General features: G+C 55.9%; 6 protein-coding genes across 6 annotated transcripts; 5 read left to right on the forward strand and 1 right to left on the reverse strand.

Moving 5' to 3' along the window:
• Positions 1–709: 709 nt before the first annotated feature.
• Positions 710–2,353, forward strand: GCG54_00002956 (FAD-dependent monooxygenase OpS4; the record flags this gene model as incomplete). The annotated part of the gene is made up of 6 exons (XM_045403036.1): positions 710–1,165; positions 1,219–1,499; positions 1,560–1,703; positions 1,758–1,867; positions 1,923–2,144; positions 2,211–2,353. The coding sequence occupies 6 exons, from the start codon at positions 710–712 to the stop codon at positions 2,351–2,353; spliced, it is 1,356 nt and encodes a 451-aa protein (XP_045271163.1).
• Positions 2,354–3,492: 1,139 nt separating this feature from the next.
• GCG54_00002957 (uncharacterized protein) lies at positions 3,493–4,806 on the forward strand (the record flags this gene model as incomplete). The annotated part of the gene is made up of 1 exon (XM_045403037.1): positions 3,493–4,806. One exon carries the CDS (start codon positions 3,493–3,495, stop codon positions 4,804–4,806), a length of 1,314 nt encoding a protein of 437 aa, XP_045271164.1.
• Positions 4,807–5,297: 491 nt separating this feature from the next.
• On the forward strand, positions 5,298–5,534 carry GCG54_00002958 (uncharacterized protein; the record flags this gene model as incomplete). The annotated part of the gene is made up of 1 exon (XM_045403038.1): positions 5,298–5,534. One exon carries the CDS (start codon positions 5,298–5,300, stop codon positions 5,532–5,534), a length of 237 nt encoding a protein of 78 aa, XP_045271165.1.
• Positions 5,535–6,335: 801 nt separating this feature from the next.
• GCG54_00002959 (uncharacterized protein) lies at positions 6,336–7,272 on the forward strand (the record flags this gene model as incomplete). The annotated part of the gene is made up of 4 exons (XM_045403039.1): positions 6,336–6,513; positions 6,566–6,611; positions 6,675–6,996; positions 7,048–7,272. 4 exons carry the CDS (start codon positions 6,336–6,338, stop codon positions 7,270–7,272), a joined length of 771 nt encoding a protein of 256 aa, XP_045271166.1.
• A 1,363-nt stretch (positions 7,273–8,635) lies between these two features.
• GCG54_00002960 (uncharacterized protein) lies at positions 8,636–11,731 on the reverse strand (the record flags this gene model as incomplete). The annotated part of the gene is made up of 1 exon (XM_045403040.1): positions 8,636–11,731. The coding sequence occupies one exon, from the start codon at positions 11,729–11,731 to the stop codon at positions 8,636–8,638; it is 3,096 nt and encodes a 1,031-aa protein (XP_045271167.1).
• A 957-nt stretch (positions 11,732–12,688) lies between these two features.
• GCG54_00002961 (Septation initiation network scaffold protein cdc11) lies at positions 12,689–18,376 on the forward strand (the record flags this gene model as incomplete). Its single annotated transcript, XM_045403041.1, has 1 exon — positions 12,689–18,376. One exon carries the CDS (start codon positions 12,689–12,691, stop codon positions 18,374–18,376), a length of 5,688 nt encoding a protein of 1,895 aa, XP_045271168.1.
• Between the last annotated feature and the right edge of the window lie 147 nt (positions 18,377–18,523).

The following is an 18,523-nucleotide window of genomic DNA, read 5'->3' on the forward strand; positions in this document are numbered from 1 at the left end:
GCATAGCTTCTTGTCCCTCCACCAGTTTCAACCAACAAGCTCCCACCCAAGGGCAATACTGCAACACTCCCATGGCAGCAATTTGCATCCGTAAGGGCTTACGTACGCGCATCCCACCAACCGTCCGATGCGATGTAACACCAAAGTCCCCGCCGTATGCGGCACAGACTGGATCGAATGCTTGTTCATTGGGGCCCGGACGACTGGACTCGTTGGCCCCCGGCGGACTGGTCCCTGTTCCGCGCAGAATGGTTGCTCCAACAAGGACCCCTTCTGCTGCTTCATGGTCTGCAGACCTTGTCCTCTTTGACGAACCCCTCCTCTCCCAATCGCACGCAGGTTGGGACGCGCCACCCGTTGACGGGTGCATTCTTGGCTTGAAAGGGCATCATGGGCCGATGGGGAGCTGAGAGAAGTCGGGTCCATGGCCGTGTCGCTCTCCGGGAACCCCTCCAACATGCAAAGATGGGTTGAGAGCCATATCGACCCGCATCGGCGATAGTGACGCCAAATCAGGTCTATGGCCCCAAGCGCAGCTTAGCGCAGCTCTCCATCTCTTGTCCCCGTCGGCCGAACTATTTCCACGTCGTCGCTGGACTAGCCACCTCCCATCCATCGTCTGTGCTGTATACAACGCCAGACCTCGGATCAACCTCCCGTTGGAAAGTTGTGTCATCCCATCCCACTCGTTTCCTTCCCCCGCGCCACAATGGCTCCCCTCAAGATTCTCATCGCCGGCGGCGGCATCGCAGGCCTCTCCGCCGCCGTGGGCCTCCGCCGCGCCGGGCACGAGGTGCACGTCTACGAGCGCTCGGCGCTCAACAACGAGATCGGGGCCGCGATCCACGTGTGCCCCAACGCGGCGCGCGCGCTGCTCGCCTGGGGCCTGGACCCTGTGAAGGCCAAGTTCGTGCTGGTGCGGTGCAGCTTCCGGGCCAAGGGCGACACGCTGGAGAAGTTCCACGTTGGGACGGAGGACTATATCGAGGAGAGGTACGGCGCACCGTGGTACTTTGCGCATCGGGTGGATTTGCATGAGGAGTTGAAGAGGCTGGCGACGGAGGTTGTTGAGTTGGAGAACGGGACGAACGGCGTAAATGGGCATGTGAAGGGCGGGCTGGGAATGCCTGCTACTGTGCATTTGCAGAGTGAGGTGGTGAAATATGTGAGTCCTCCTTGCGCTCGTCTTTGGGAAGGTAAGGTTAACACGACTCGCAGGACCCCGAGGGAGCGTCAATAACGCTGGCCTCCGGTGAGGTCGTCACTGGAGATGTTGTCATTGCCGCTGACGGCGTACACACAATTGGCGTGGAAGCTGTCCTTGGCCACTCCAACCCAGCGGTGCCGCAAGGCCATTACAACTTTTGCTTCCGCTTCCTCATCCCAGCCGCGGATATCGAGGCGGATCTGGTGACCAAGTTCTGGACTGAAGGCGACGATGGACGGATGAAGTTCCTAGTGGGAGACAAGAAGCGTCTCGTTTCCTACCCTTGCAGAAAGTGAGTGGGATGTTCTGAGATGAAGGTGAGAGGAGGGAATGGAGCGCTGACTTTGCGCAGCAACGAGGAGCACAACTTTGTGGCCATCTTCCACAACGACGACATCGAGTCCACTAAGAAAGAAGACTGGCATGCGTCTGTGGGCAAGGAGAAGCTTCTCGAGAGATATTCTGACTTCCACCCGAGTGTGCTTGCCATCTTGGAGTAAGCGATCCCTCTGACTCTGCACCAGGGTTTTAGAAACTGACATCCTCATAGCAAGGCCACCGAGGTGAAGCAGTGGGCTTTGCTGTACCGAGCCCCCATTCCTTCATGGACGAAGGGAAAGATGACTTTGGCGGGCGACGCTGCCCATCCCATGTTGCCGCGTAAGTAGCAACCCTACTAAGGATGCACTGAACAGAGACTGACGGGCAGCGACAGACCAGGGCCAAGGAGGCGCCCAGGGCATCGAGGACGGAGTGGCCCTCGGCATCGCACTTGCTTCTGCCGAAGTCAGAGACGTCGAGACCAGGCTGCGCGTGTACGAAGACATCCGCAGAAACCGCGCCAGTGTCATGCAGATCTTCAGCAACGCGGGCCAGGAAGAGCCGGAGCTCATCCGGGAGGAAGCGTCCAAGTTCATCCCAGCGGACAGGGTGCCGAGTAAGTTGAGCCACAGTCCTCAACTCATTGGAGTAACGGACAGAGCTATGCTGACTGATATTGCAGAAAATCCCGAGGAGTTCTTTGCGTACAACTTTGGATACGACATCATCCGGGACAGCGTACAGCAGGTGCAAAAGGTAGACGCGTCGTTTGAGCTCCCGGCGTCGTTTTTCCAGAAAGCGCCCGGGAAGGGTGTTTATCCGTAAGAAATGGTCGCAATGCAAGCGTGGACATAATGATGTCGCAAGGTTAAGGTTCTTGCCGAGCGGTGTGGTGCATTAGACGATTTTCTTGGATACCACGGCGCCTAGGCGGAGACCACTTCGGAGGCTTTTCGTCTGTCTCGTCTGTCAAACTTCTGGCTATCCCGTCCGTCTGGTTCAAGTAGTAGTAACATGCTATATAGGAGTCAATTTAGAGTACAGGAACGGATAGAAGTCTTCGAGAAATGCAGAGCGAATTCCTGGTGCAGTAGACTGGCCCAAAGAAATATTGCCAAGGCCTCAAACTTACCTCAGTATGGTACCTCGTACAGACTTTTTCTGCCGCTATCGGGCGAAACACGGCACCGGCAATCACAGATCAGAGCGTATCCGTTCCGTACCTATCCAAGATAGGTACCCCGCGGTGTCGGAATCATCGGCCGTCAGTGAGGAGTGGAGGGGGAGGGGGAGGGGGGGNGGGGAGGGGGAGGGGGGGGGGGAAGAAGTTGGCAGTGGAAAGGCGGTCAGCTCAGCGCAGCGCAAACGGCGGCGGGAGACTGGCGGCACCTCAGGCGGCAGGCGGGCGCCAAGCAGCGCCATGCATCGTGGCTGCGGCTATCCGGATGCGGCTCCACCACGCCATGCAGCTGCTGAGCTTCACCACTGGCGGCACTGGACACTTGTCAGTGCAGTACCTCCAGTACCTCCCCCGCCAATCGCTCTAGCCAGGGCGGGGTTCTTCTCAGGCCTTCTGAGCTGCAGCTAGCTGAGTCCAGTTCAGTGAGCTGTCTCATGCTGCAGCGTCGACTCACCAAGGCACTGTTGCAGTCTGCAGCGAGGCCTGGAGCCACCTCGGGCACGAATCTCTCTTCTTTTTTCCGTCTTTCCCAGATACCTGCCTTATCTTGGGAAAGTCCCTTAGGTAAGACTGAAAAGACAGCCGAAGCGGACCACCTCACCGAAACTCTGCAAAACTCAATCTTCAGAGAGACACTCTGCCCCTCACTCTCGTTCACTCATTCCTCGGCAGACAGCATTCCTCTGAAGCTTCTTCTGGACAGCTTCGACACACGGACGCACACTCAGACACACGACACAAAAGACAAAGAAGAACGCACACGCCCACACTCAAATCGCCGAAAATGGGTAGAGAAGACCCCTACGGCTACCCATCGTCATCTTCCCGCCGGGACTCAAAATGGGATGATAGCGAGGACTCTCTCAGGCCCTCCGCCCGCGGCCAGGACTCTTCCTCGTCCTCCTCCAGACCCCGCTCGAGATCACGCTCCGGGACACGCTCGACAAAGACGCACAAGTCCTCAAAATCCTCCAAGTCTTCCCGATCCTCAAAGGCCCCCGAGGTCGTCTCCAAGCCCTCCAAACCCCCCAAAGATCCCCGCGACATGCCTCGCAAACGCAAGTCAACCGGCGGTGAGACCTCGTCCACCGCCGCCGCGGCCACGAGCACGAGCACAGAGATCGCCAGTACCAAAAACACCAGCAGCAGCAGCACCTTTGGCGTCTCCCCGGCCGGCCTCTTGAGCAACCTCTCCTCCGCCTACAGCGTCTTCCAGGCCCTCCCGAACCTCTCAAACCTCACCGGCGGCGGTTCTGCTGCTCCCACGACCCCGAATGGCACCCCCATGACCACCTCGTCCTTCGAGCTCGCCCTCCCCGACACGCCCGTCACGAACCTCCTCAACCCCTCCAACCTCCGCTTCCCCAACTCCCAGGACGTCCTCCACGCCCGCCTGTCCACGAACCTCCCCCGCCACGGCAACGCCTACGTGATCCTCCTCGTCGGCACCCTCCTCACCTCTCACTGGCTTGTCCTCGCCGCCCTCTTCGGCGTCGTCAAGGGCGGCCTCTTCCTCCAGTCCTACAACGGCCGCGACATTGCCCGCGACCTCGGCGTCCGCAAATACGCCTCCTCCCAGCAGCTCATGACTGGCTTCGCCGCCGCCGCCGCCTTCGTCGCCCTCTGGGCCTTCTCCTCCATCTTCAGCGTCGTCCTCACCATCGTCAAGGTCGCCGCCCTCGTCTGCGTCCACGCTGCCTTCTTCGACATCGACGCCGCCCCCAAGGGCCGCCCCATCCACAGGGTCCCCAGCGGACCTGTCCCTACTACACAAGGCGTGCTGAGGCCCGCGGGAACTTCTGCCCTCACGCCGCAGAACGCCGTCGCCTGGGCGGGCCAGCAGATCCGCTCCGTCAGCGAGGGCAACCTCAACCTCAGCGCCGCCGCCGCGCAGGCCAACGGCTGGTTCGCGGGCGAGGGCTTCGTCGAGGGCGACCGCGAGGAGTTCGTGGCCATGCCGCGGCCGCCGCGGTCGTCGGGTTCGTTCGACCAATTCACGCCGCGCAGCGAGGAGGGTGGCGTCGAGGAGATCCCGCGGCCGTGGGGGTACCACGAGAACGCGAGGCCGCAGAGCTACGTCGCGGGGAGGTCATACTAGAAATTCACGGACGACATCACGAGGAAAAGAAAAAGAAAGGAACACATTTCAACATTTCAGAGTTACGGCATTCTCTGGTTTCATTGACGTTGGGTGGTTTTTCATGGGAATGTGGAAGCTAAGCTTGGCGCTAGATAAAAATAGAAGCTTGCTGTCCCAAGCCATTCCCTGGTTGAAAATGTTTCCGAGTTCACGAAACAATGCACAATGGTTCCTTCCCACGCGGATCATCCGCGATTGACCTTGCTCCTGGCATGAATCCGCCCAAGTCATGTCAATTAACGAGGCGATCCCAACGGAATTTTGGCATTTCGCTTGGCAAAAATTAGATTGTCGCAATATCAGCAGGCTGAGCGCGTAACCTCGCGTCAAGAACGCGCGAGCTTCCCCGTCCGACCCAACACAAACGCAGCACAAATTTAAATACGGGGAATCTTCTTCCTCACGACCAGGGACAGCGCCCCAGCACGCAATGAAAAAGAGAAAAAAGCCTGTCAGACGTCCATCGACACCCACCCCGCCCGCGCGCCACAAGGGCAAGACCGCAGACGGGGACGAGATCATCACCGCTCTCTATACAGCCTGCGAAGGAATCGCCGACCGCCATCCTTGCGGACAGATCGAGAGCAACCAGAGTTCTTCACTCTAGGGTGCCGAGGATATCATTCATCAACCAGGGTGGGATCTGTGGCTCCTGTAGGGAACCAAGAATAGGTCGAATACTATAGAAATGATTCTCTGAAGTATTGTCGACATGAAGAAAAAAGAAGAAAGAAAATACTAAGAGAGCGGGAGGGAAGAGAGGTTTATATAGAGGTGCGGAGGGAAGGGGTGTGGGGCGGGTGTCGGCCGCGATCAGTAGATATTTCAGCCAATGAGAATTCGGGGGTTGGAGGGTGGGTGCGGTGGGTACGTACTTGGTGCTGCCTGAAAAGTCTGCATCGTGGTGAAATGGGTGGAAAGAGCGGGTTTGGGGAGCGCGCTGGGTTGAAATTTTTGAGGCATCCAGGCAGAAGGAAAATTTCACTCTTGCAACTTGGGATTTGGGTGGGAGAGTGCGTGGGTTGATGCTGCTGGATGGAATGGACGCGGGGCTGCTGTGCTTGATGCCTTCTTGGTTTCTGCTGGGGATATTCACAGCTGCGATTCGGATGACTTCGTTAGTTTAAAAGAGGAGCAGGTGGCTCGAGGCTGGTCCTGTTCTTCACGCAATGTTAATCTTCTTGCGCCGCTTTTTAATCAGCATCACCGTCTGTCCCAAAGGCATCAAAGTTCTCCGCAGGACCACAGACTCGGAATCCATGTGGACAAGACTGCCTTGGCGTCCTTCTTCTGCTCTTTCGTCTGCCTAATCGAGGTTGATATTCTCGGTTCCCGGCAATTCTTTTTATATATGTTGGCTTGGATTGGTACCTTTACCGGGCAGCTATTGATGCCCAGCCCCTGCCTGCTGCCGCCTTTCCCTCAATGCTTCCCAACTAGAGAATCAGCACGTATCATGAACCCCAATTCAAAAAGACGCGTCCACGATGCCAAACCCAGAGACATTCCCTCCGCCAGCCGGCGAATTCTTCAAGCTCTACATGCATCCATCCAACAGCGACAGAGACAAGAACGCCATGATCAACATGTACCAGCTCTATGATTCCTACTACCGGTGTGCGGATCTGGGTGTTACGTATGCTCAGGGTTCGTGGGGCTACACAAGTGAGCCACCTACATTCACTAGATTTCCACCCAAATGATACATCCCCATTAGTATTACGCACCCCGTATTCGGAGGAATCCAACGCCTATGGCAAGAAGTCCTTGAAAAAATGAAGCGCTGGGTAACCCAGTATCTAGTTTATATCGACTATTGTGAGGAGTAATAAGTCCGACGCCTCAGTTACTAAGGAAATCGCGCGACGTTTCGCCGTGGACGTTGTTGAGGACCAGGGCGGGTGTTCAAAAGCGCTGAGGCACTATCCCAACCTTACGGGCGCGAGCCAGCAAGACATCAAGTCGCTCGTCGAGATTTTCGAGACCTGGCGTGATAACACTCTCGGCAATGTTGACATGGAAACCAACAGCCGTTATAACCCCCGGTTCTGGGACTTTTTGGTCATCGACGAAGGTTCTCTCTGCTCGCTCGCTGCGCTCCCCAAGGAGACGCCGCACTTGGAGCCAGTGAGTCGTGCCGAAAGAATGGTAGGTCCTCTCTTACCTTGTCAGTAAGGCTAACTTTGACCCGATTGGCAGGCCCGGAATGTGCTGTATGAGAATTCCTACGTCTGGCTCATAGACTCGCGCGCCGCGAAACGCTTCCAGGGCGTTGAGGACCCGGCCAGCTACGATGGATGCATGAAGCTAAGTGTAGGTGATATCTATGAAGCGTGGTTTGAGAGGGTAGCGAGATTCGAAGACTTGGACTGGATTTTTGAGCTTGAAGAGAGGGCCGGAGAAAGGTGGTATTCCTCGCGATAACAGCCTTCGGGAACGATGATTCAGACTGGCACATCTTAACCCTTCCGAGATCGCAACGTACAGCTAGCCCTTATAAACGATCTAGCGAAAGTTTCCTTGCATTTAAATATCAGATCTTAAGCATGATCCTCTTAATGTAAATTTACCAAACTGATTACGTCTGGGGTCGTTCTCCGAGGTATATATATCAGTGAGACTGACTTTCTGAGAACTATACTCGACGAAATGGACAGCTCCAATTCCTAATGCGCTTTTGCACGGCCTAGTAGGTGAAGGCAATATGCTGCTTACGTGTTTCTGTCATGTTGACTGATTGCAGGTGATAATGCACCCAATAAACCATGATATGTCGTTGCTGGGAGTGTCCTTCATCTGCGGCTTTGTATTCGGGGAGAAAACGCTGCAGAAAAGGCTGCATGTCGATGTGTTTTGTTTTGCGGCTCAGTGACTTGTATTAATTAAGCTGTGACCTGAGAAAGCAGACTTTCCATCTCCTTCCGGTTTCGTCGTCAGTTGCCTCATCGACAACTATAACGACACAGATTGCATCCTGGGCATCCTGTTCCACAATGTCGGCATCGTCAATAGATGGGGTTCGACATGACGCTTCGCTGTGCCGTTCTCTGCAACAGTTTTGATAACTTCGAAATCAACAAAGCCCAGCATACCCAGAGAGGAATACCAATGCACGAAAAATCCAGCATGAAAGCTGGGGCATGAAATATGATCTAAAGGCGAGGTAAGCCAAATTTGAAGAAAAAAAAAAGTCTTCCCCGGGCTCCGAACCTGTGATCCCTGGCAGCCACTCACACCTCAGGTCGATCGACCCGTTGAGCCAGTTGGACCCAGAGCAAGTCCGATAGCGCGGTTGAGCAGAGCGGTCGCCTGGCTCGTGATAAAGGCAGGTGAGGTTAGCCGTTGCTTGAGGGAGGATCAGTCTCGTGTGCCTCAGGCAGGCACCAATGGTTGTTCACCTTCACCTTCACCTCACTTGACCCACACTTCGCTCGCTGCTCGTCCAAGCCACCTCACACAGCATGGCTTCCCTCGTAACCGGGGAAGTATTTGACACAGGACTACCGAAGGACACACGCAAGCTGGGAGATGTTCTTGACTGAGCTTCAATATTCTCTTTCGATTCATCTGGGTTGGGTATCTATGCTAGGCAACACACCAAGCACGCCTTTAAACAAAGCATCTACGTAGCCTCTTGCTCGCCATGCGATCCCTCTGACCCAAGCTATGTATCGTAATGACCCTAAACACCACGCTTGCAAAGCAAAATTACATGGTATGATAAGCGCTTGAACACCTTGCCCCTCCCTTCATGTTAACATCAGCGATACTTCTCCTAACGCGTAACTCAGTCCCACACGCCCGCATCCAGGAATCCCCCATTGGAAAACCTCCCAAAGAGTTGACTACTCGTTATGCCACTCTTCTGCTGCCCCTGATTTTCCCGCTCCCGTTTCTCCCGTTGTTGTCGTTCTTCTTCCTTGGTGCGCTCGAGATCGGCCTGGACATCGCACATATCAATGAACTCATTAAGATTCTCGAGCACAGCATCCACGTCATCGACCTCCTGAGACACCAGCTGCTGTGGCTGCTGCGAGGCTCTCGGTACATCGTACGCCACCATGAGTGCCTCGGGCGCCGCTAAAGCTTTTGCTCCGAGGGCATCTGCTGTGACAAAGGCTTCGGCCATGGCCATTGGCCCCGGACTTTCGAGAATCTGCTGTGACGCGGACGGAAGGAGCCTGTGGGTGATCTTGGTCCTGCGCGAGACGGCCTGGAAGTGCTTCTGGAACTGGTCGTCTTCGCCGGTGGGAAGATCTGCTACTGCCAACTCTGGCGGCGGAGAGGCTGTTCTGGTCACCAAGGGGGTGGCGGGATCACTGCCATCAGGGAAGTCACCACCCTCAATCTCTGGAGCCCATCTGACGCGCTTGGCTGGTCTAGGAGTTGCGTCCCAGGGGTTGTCGACTGTAGCCGCCAACAGGTTTTGCGTGCTTGGAAGATGGCCGCCACTCACGCGCGCCCTCTTGGGCTGGCGTCGAGGTCTTTCAGGAGAAGGTGACATGAAGTTCGCAAAACGCTTGATCTCAAGGATCGGCTCAGGCGTCGAAGCTCTCGGAGTCTTAATGGGAGGTAGTGACTTCTCTTCGATGACGGGTTCGGCCACGGGCGTAGGCACATACGCTGGAGTTGATGAGGCAAGCGGGGAGGGTGAGGCGGGTAAGGGGCTGTTGAATGAGTTAAAGGCCAAAGCTTCTGCAGCAACCTGACGCATCTTGAGCGGGCTCGAGGCCCAGGGGCTCTGGTAGCTGGGATCTAGAAAGCTGTGCTGGCTGTTCTCCCGGATCGATTGAAGCTGGCGCACTGGGGCAATGGCAGGCACGTCCGCCTTCCAAGGACTTTGCTGGGATGCTGGGACAGCTGGGCTCTCGTGGACAGCGGTGACGTCTTCGGGTTGATTATTAGATGATGCATGCTCTCCCGACCGTTGAATATCTGTCTGGACGATCCCAATCATGGACTCTGAAGGGGGGATGTGCGCGGACTTCATTGGGGTTGGTTGGAAGTCGTCGTCTTGAACGATTGGCGTCTCTGGATTGGTGTACTTTTGTCCACCCATGGGCGTCTCCATAGTATAGCTGTGATACTGATGCCCCGCCGATTGAGCAGGAGGACAAGAACCACTCGGACGAGACTTTTCGGTTTTCGACCAGGGACTTTGTCCGGAAATATCCTGGGCGGCGCTGCTGATGGGAAGATCCTGCATGTCCGGGGAAACGGCGGTGGCAGTTTGTTGGTCTAGTACGACGGCTGGGGTTGGTTGGGCAGTGGATTGCTTGGGTGTCGATGCCCTCTGCTTCTCTGGCAAATCGAGTGGCATCGCTGCCGTCTGTGTCTGCTCGGCCGGCACTTCTTTGTTACTGGTATCATTATGCTTCGGCTTCTCTGGCGACTCAGGTTGCGCGACTATCGTCCGTTCCTGGCTGGCCGATACTTGCTCGTCCTGAGCATTGGTCTCCTTTTGCTTCTTGCCAACTGCACAATGGATTGTCCCTGCCATATCTGCAGTCTCCGAGATGCTTGTTCTCCTCATAGCAATATCCGAGGCCAAATCTGCGGCCAGTTGAAGTATTGTCCCCTTGATTCCCGTCTCAGGTTGGCGGTTGTCTGCGATGTCCTCCTTCGGATTCTCACCGGCTCCACTAGACTCAGGCGAAGTCGCTTTGGTGTCGTCAGGAAAGCAAGTTTCTCCGTGAAGGTCCATGGCTTCATCGGCTGGTTCTGAATCCGACTCGGACTCCGACTCGGTGTCTGGCGTCGCACGGGCGGGGGGAGAGGAATGATGTTCGTCGTTGATAGCAACACTGGCATTGGCAGCAGTACCACGGCTTCTAGGCCGTGCGCGAAACAGAAAGCTTTCGTCCTCTTGAGTCTCGAATTCGATTTTAACTTCAATGCTGTCGTCGGTATCCTTCGCTTGCATCTCCACATCGACCTGTGCGGGTGCCTCTTCTCTCGCGTTTGTCTGTGGGGTCGCCTTTGACATCTTCGCAGATGGAGGTGTTTGGACAGGTGTGCTCAGCGGGGCGGGGTTCTCTTCCTCGGGGCTGGCAGTGGGTTTGGCTGGTGTTTGAGGCGGGGGTTGTTGTGATGAAGATTTATTCGACCTTTGCAATGCCCTTCTGGACGACCTTGATTGACTTTGGGTACCCGGCAGGCTTTGCGCAGTCTCATCCATAATCATAGGTAGTGTCCCATACATATCCTGAGAAAGATCTCGGCTTTGACCAGGGTGCTGCGTGTTAGGTAAGGCGACAATGGATGCACCTTCGACATCTTCCTCTTCTGCTTTCCGACGTTTGTTGTCCTTCCGCTTGAGCCAGTCTGATCCCATAGAACGGCGTTTCCTGTGAGATTGAGACTGCGATAGAGAAATATCGCTTGCAAATGACCATGTTGGCTCGTCGTCTGGTTGTATTGCTGACTCTGTCGCGCTCCTCCAAGCATGTACCCTCTCGAGATCCTCTGCTGTCATATGCGGGTTGGCCGTCACCCCGACCTGGTCCAGACTCCTGGGGCTGGGTAGATGGCAAGATCCCGTGTCATCGGCGTCTGATAGCTCACTCTCGGCAACCTCAGCCTCGGCGACAGTCTCCACGACGGCGACGGGTGGGTTTCTGCCTCTCCTCGACCGCCAAGGGTTGACCCATCCTTTCGCATCTGGTCCTTCAAACGGGCCTCGTAGCACCGACGTCAACAGCACGGGGGCTTGGCCGCTTAGATATCGGTGGGCGGCATCCTCGATATGGCGTCTTCTCTCTTCAGGGCTGTCGTAATATTCGTCGTCGGATCCTTCACAAAGGACTTCGGCATCATCGTGAGCTGGGTCGCAGAACGGCTCGTCGTCCAAGAACTGGACTCGCCAGTCTTTGGCGAAACTCATGGCGAGGAGGGGTTAGGCTGTTCATGAACTTTGATCGGTGTCGGGAGAAATTAAGTGGTTCGGTACGCTGGGCGGTCGCATCGGCGCCGGGCGGTGGTCCGGAGTGCGGGATGTCGTTGAAAAGAGAGGTCAGTCGTCGCCTCCAGCGCGGACAAACATGGGCTGCCAAATTGGATAAAGAGGCGATGGGGCCGGCGGGTCTCCATGTTCACCCAGCGACGCGACAGACGCGCCGTGCACGGGCCATCGTGTTAAGTGGTCTCCACTGTTCTCTATTCTGGCGTTTGGAAGGCGAGACTCTCCAGCCATCGCACTGAGGCGCGAGATTACATAATAGATGCGATTAGAAGGATGCAGCCCCCACGACTTCGATACAGCGATAGCGCCATCGGGGGATCGGGGAATTTGGTGTCGTGGCGGTTGACACAGCAACGCGCAAGCGCCACTCTGAGCATAACATTGCGCTGCGAAAAGCACGCTAAAAATGGTCTTTATCCAATTGTTTATTCTGGGATCCGACCCTTGGAGCGATTGACATAACGCCGCCCCAAACCTGCACCAGTGCACCACACACACTCCACGGCCGCTACCAAACAGCGGAACACACTGACGCGAAGGCTCGACCGCGTTCCCCACGAGTAACAATACAATACGTTTTACAACCTCACAATACAACAAACCATCACGACGGGACCTCACCGCACCCCAGCGGAGGCTGCCACGGTGCTTGTGCTGCCAGTCCCTTCGCCATTCTGTTCAGCTTGCCATTCTGCATCTTTTCCACGTGCATTTTCACTTTGGCGACCTTCCCATTGCAACTGCCCGCGTAAACAAATCGCATCCATCGCAACAACACACCCCGCAAACCGCGACGCCTCTTGCAGCCATTTACATCCCCCGATGGACAGTTTATAACCACCAACATCCCACTATTCCGATTGCACGAGCCTTTACATCATGGCTCCCGCTTGGCTTGACTCCCTCTCCGAGGATTGGCCTTCCCAGGCTGGATCTGAGGCTTCGCCGTCCGCCCTGCCGCCTTTGAAACCAAGCGAAAACAACAAAACACCCAACGGCAAGGGAGCCGGCAGTCGCATACCACTCCCTGTCAGTAGGATACGACCGTCGAGTGCCGGCACTGAAAAAAGCGTTGGAGTCCTTAGCGAACGAAGCACAAACGACGTCAACCTGCCACTCTCCTCCCAACGAAGACCTACCCCGAAGCGTTCTCGAGAATTCAAGCCCTCCGAACTATCTCGCCAACCCAGTCGCGCACTCTCGGCCTCAACCAATGGCTCTGTTATTCATAACACGGTGCAGCATAAGTCGATAAAATCGTCCCCACTGAAGAACGTAGGCAGCACACCGGAATGGAAGCGAAGGCTCGTGTATGGGGACGTTGCGTACGGCGAACAAAGAGATCTGTTCTGCTCTGCTGCTGCAGGTCTTGAGAATATGTTCAAGCCGCCAACGCCCCAGGACACCAGCCTGGCAGACCAGAGCCCCCGCCACGAGTCGACATTACCTTCGAGCCCCCCGTTCTTCCGCCGCGCAGACGTGACCACAGGCGAGGAGGAGGAGGAGGAGTCTGACGGCAGAAGCCAGATGGATCCGAGCCCAAGCCCCAGTCCTAGGATACGACCGCCTCAAGTCACGTACAAATTGGCGGACGATTCGCTCGACCAAAGCAAACTTAGCGAGTTCAGTGCGCCTCACGATAGCCATCCCCAAGAGCCGACCGAACCGACCGTGAAAGAAAGTGTTCCTACGGCAGATACCTCCGTCACCGGCCTCGCGCCCCCGAACGACGCGTCGAGAAAGACGAGCGGACATAGTGTCATCCGAAACGAGGACTTCAGCCCGATCGTGCTTACACTCATGCGCCCCAAAGGCGAGGATGGAGATGCGGAGCCCTTCGCGCCTACCGAACTGCCCATCGACCAGCTTCAAAATCGCCTTGAGAAGCTTCGCATTGACCAGATGCTGCTCGACTCTCAAGGCGAGCTTCAGTTCGACGCAGACGAAACGCAGGACGAGCCCGAGAATGACAAAGTGGACACAACCGAAGACTATGCGCGCAAGGGAGGCTTTCTCAATCTGCAGCGTGGTGGTAGGTCTGGTGATGGGTCGTTTAGGTACCGGGGTCTGAGTCCCGGCATGCGCGTCGATACATCCGAGATGTTCCCCGAAGAATCTCTGCAAGCCAGCACCCCTAAGCAATTCCCCAGCGTCAGGACCTACTCGCCGGGGCAGGGAACGATGCGATACGGCTCTCAAAGCCCACCACCTCCAAGAGCACCTCATCCGAGTCCTGACAAGCGAGCAACAGCCGGGACTAACAGCACGAGCCCGCTGAAGCTGTTTGGGCCATACGACACCTTCACCAACCAAACGCTTCTCCGTCGCATTAGCCAGTTCGAGGACCAGATGTCGGGCTCATCGCGACAATCACTGAGCGGAGCGTATTCTGGGGATGCTTCCAGACTGACTGAGAAGCCTAGACCTCATACTGCTCCCGTGGGCTACCTCTCCGTGCCAGCTCAGCAGACTGCCGCAAGTTCACGATCCGTCAGTCAGTTCGGCGCAGGCGATCTGGAGGGTTATCAGTTCGATCAAGAAATCTCCATTCGACGCGATGATGAGGAGTCACAATTTTACGATGAGGGCGACTTCGATGGACTCTCTGGCTTTGAAGAGTCTGTTTTGCGATTCGCGAATGTCACAGGCTCTCCAGGCCAAGAGGAGTCAATGTTTATCCCCAGGAAGCGGGCGAAGTCTGCGACAACGACGGATTCATCGTCAAAACACACTCGGGAAGTCTCATTCGGCAGTGAGGGTAGTGTTCAGAGAGGAAATGTTCGGTTCCCGTTGGATGACTCCCTGTTACTAGGGACTCCTCACAGACGCGACACTGGTTCAGAGGGAAAGAGGCCAATGACCTCGCCATCAAAAGATCCGACTCCGAAGCGAAGGAGGACGCTGCACAAGTCTGATATTGCTTATGGACGTGAAGAGCGCTTTCAAGCGCTGGAGCCTGTCCATGAGTCTCACGCCCTGATGCAGAGCATGATGGGCAAGAAGCGAAAGGACGCACGTCCGGGGAGCATGCAGCAGAGAGCTCATCCTAGTGTGCTGGCTAATCGCCATATTCTCCGCCCGCGAACTCCAACGCCGAGCTCAAGGTCGTCAATGCAGAGAGATGACTACTTTCCGGAGGATTACCTGCTCGAGGAGCCACCGACGCGTCGCTCTCCCACCCGCGCTTCTCAGCTCACGACGAGCGGCAACGATCGCAATGGCACTCTCGACACGGACCGAAAGCCATCCATCAGGACCCAAGACTTTTTGGACGAGGCTGGCAAGATCATGGCGATGATCCGGAATGGAGCCAAGGCTCCGAGTGGTCTGACGAGTGTTGAGGAATCTGATGCGGAGTTTGGCGAGCCCAGTCCGGTCTTTGATGAGGACTCATACGAGGAGTCAACACGAGAGCCGCTGTCACGGCCTCCTAGCCGCGAGGGCAAACCTGTACAGAGGGCACCGCAGCGACAGGAGAACCCCGACATCCTCGACTACTTGAAGAAGTACCAGGAACTGAGTGACATGGGAGACGTCATCTCCTCATCCCTCAGATCTATGGACCAGGCACAAGACGCCATTCGTGTGGCACAGGAAGTCGAACGGCAAATCGAGGAGCGAAGTCGTGAGAGAGCCAACACCGAAGAGCTGCAATACCTTGGAGGCGATGAGACCATCAGCGACCCCCCAAATATCCGCATCAGCGCCAACCCAAACAGACCGATGGACTCGATTGATGCAGACGACTACCCGACCCACTCATCTGGAGCATCCACCACCCGAACTATCCACACAGGCTCCTCCCGCAATTCCGAGTCACGAAAAACCATCATGCCACAGAGCGTGTCCCATTTGATCCCGGATCAAGTGGGTAGCATGTACCTGGACCGCCAGCAAAACATCTGGATCAAGCGGAAGGGGGAAAGTGTCCGTCCTAGAAGTGCGCACTTACACTCTCACGTGCTTCCTTCGGAAGACAGCGAGGACGATCCTTTTGCGAGCATCCCGGACCTGTCTGTTGATTTGACTAAGGAGATGCAGCACTTGCGGATCGTGACAGCTCAGAAGGAGGCCGAAGCAAACGAGGCGGATTGGTCGCTGTCACCACCTGGCTCTGCTTGCTCCTTTGGCACTCCCAGAAACCCGCCAGGCAAAGGTTTCGTTACTCTATCTCCAGATGGGACCTTACCGAAGGACATTGCGGCGCAAGCTCGAACCGAGTTCACGAAACTCGGAAGCAAGCTACCTGATGGAGAGGTCGAGCACGAGATCCAACTCGACGAGGATCGCATCACCGACTCCTCGCCGTCTCGCAGACGAATGACGATTTCTTTCTCTTCGCCAATTGCCTCCATTATTCAGGATGTCGCGGCAGAAGACATTGATAGCCTCGAGGACGACGAAGGCAGCTTCATTGATTCTCAGTTCGTCTTGGAGGAATCCAAGCGCAGCAAGTACCAGAGCTTGACAAAAGCCGCCCGTCGAAACTTGTTGCAACCCCGGCCTTGTACCGCCCCGGCACGCGGCCCTTCCAGGCAGTTCTCCCTGCGCGGACAGTCCTTTGTTCCGCGCCCTGTTTCTCGTATTGACGAACGAGACGAAGACAGCGTTGTCGACAATGCCGAGGAGAGGCAAGTCAGCATCATCGCTGATAACAGCGCCCTTAGCCACGTCTCGCACGAAAACCAAGAAAGGAGCCTTAGTTTCCTCATCAAGACGCCCGGCAAGACTAGGAGCGGCGGTCTTTTCCCTGACGCAGGAGCTTTCATCAGCCACCACGTCGGCAATCTGTCTCTCAGTCCCATGTCCGAGTTTACTTTGAACCACAACGAGAAGTCATTTGGCTTCGAAGTCAGCTACATTGTAGACGATCAGCGACTCGTCACCGGAGACGGCTCCAAGAAGGTCATGTCCATGACAGTTCGCGATCTTGTCGACCGATTGACCGAGATTGAGCCTTTTGAGCCCTACTGGGAGGACTTTACAGAACTGGATGTTAGCGAGAGGCGGCTCTCGAGCCTGCACATGTTGGACGAGTTCTGTGGTCGCTTGGTGAGCCTTGACGCATCTGATAACTCCATTGGTCATCTCGATGGAGTACCGGCATCAGTCAGACAGCTCAAGATCACCAACAACATGATTACTGAGTTGACGTCATGGGATCATCTCATCAACCTCCAATACGTCGACCTCTCCAATAACGATCTCACAAGCCTGTCAGCCCTGAAGAACCTCGTTCACCTTCGTAGCCTCAAGGCCGACAACAACAAGCTGACATCTCTTGACGGCCTGAACCAGCACGATGGTCTACTGTCGTTGCGGGCACGCAATAACTTGATTGAAGTTGCAGACTTTGATGGCACCAAGCTACACAGGCTCACAGAACTGGATCTTTCTGGAAACAAGGTCAAAGAGCTACTGAATGTCGGACAGCTCTCTTCACTCGAGACCCTCAAACTACCCCGCAACAAGCTTGTTGCATTCACCGCAGAGGATGCGCAAGGCCTCGACGGTTTGCGCTATCTGGACCTCAGTGACAACGAGATCGCCGAGCTTGATATCGGCCGTCTACCTGCAGTGCGGCTACTCCATGCCGATAGGAATCGCATCACGAACATCACTGGTTTCACCAAAGCTCGCCACTTGGACAGCTTATCTTTGAGAGAGCAGCGTGGCGATGGCCAACTGGACCTGTCTTTCCTTTCTTCGGCGTACGAAGTTCGGAAGCTCTTCCTCTCTGGAAACTACATTGGCGCTTTCGAGCCCAAGGTAGATTTCCTCAATCTTCAACTACTCGAGCTCGCCAACTGTGGGCTCCACTGTTTACCGGAGGGCCTCGGGCTATTGATGCCAAACCTGCGATCGTTGAATCTCAACTTCAACGCTATTGCCGACCTTTCACCCATTCGATTCGTTCCCCGGCTCAAGAAACTTCTTGCTGCTGGCAACCGCCTGGCGGACTCGACATCAGTCACGGAACTCTTGACGGACTTCCCGCACCTGACGCAGTTGGATCTGCGGGACAATCCAATTACTCAGGGCTTCTATCCGCCAGTGCAGGTTATGGTCCCAGCAGACCGGGGCAATTTTACTGATCCTTTCGTCCTGCCTGAAGCCGATACGCAGAGAGACGAGGTATTTTCCAAACGTCTCGACGAGGCGACCCGTCTCCGTCGCCGGTTATACCAGGTCATTTTCGTCGGTTGCTGCAAGAGGTTGAAGCTCCTCGACGGCTTGCCCGTCAAGCGGCAGCTCATGCTTGCACGCGACCCAGCTTTTCAGGCGTTGGTCCAAGAGGGTCTCTTGCCCAGCGATAGCGCCGGCGTCCCAGCTTCACCTGCTGCCAAATCTCAAGCCAAGACTCCGGCTAAGACTCCGGCAAAGACGCCGACCAAGAGCTCGACGAAGCCTCCGCCGTCGCGGTCTTCGTTCAAAGCTCCAGCCGAGGCTCCCGCCAGGTCTTCGCCCACCATTCGGGTTACGGCTCCGGCCAATGAGCCGAGCCAGTCACCCGCCCCTAAGAGTGCGGTCAGCAGTCGCTGGAACGCAGAGGACAGCTTCGCCTGAGGCACAGGACATTGTATTATATGATGATGGCAAAAAAAGAGGGGGGCGTTTCTAGCACAGCCAGGAAGAGTGTGCTTTTATTCATGTTCATATTGATAATCTTTCAACGGTCGGGAAAGGCGTCTGGGTAATCATTCAAAAGGAGCA

The sequence above is a fragment of the Colletotrichum gloeosporioides genome, assembly GCF_011800055.1.
Source record: "Colletotrichum gloeosporioides strain Lc1 chromosome Unknown consensus_4, whole genome shotgun sequence".
Taxonomy (NCBI): domain Eukaryota; kingdom Fungi; phylum Ascomycota; class Sordariomycetes; order Glomerellales; family Glomerellaceae; genus Colletotrichum; species Colletotrichum gloeosporioides.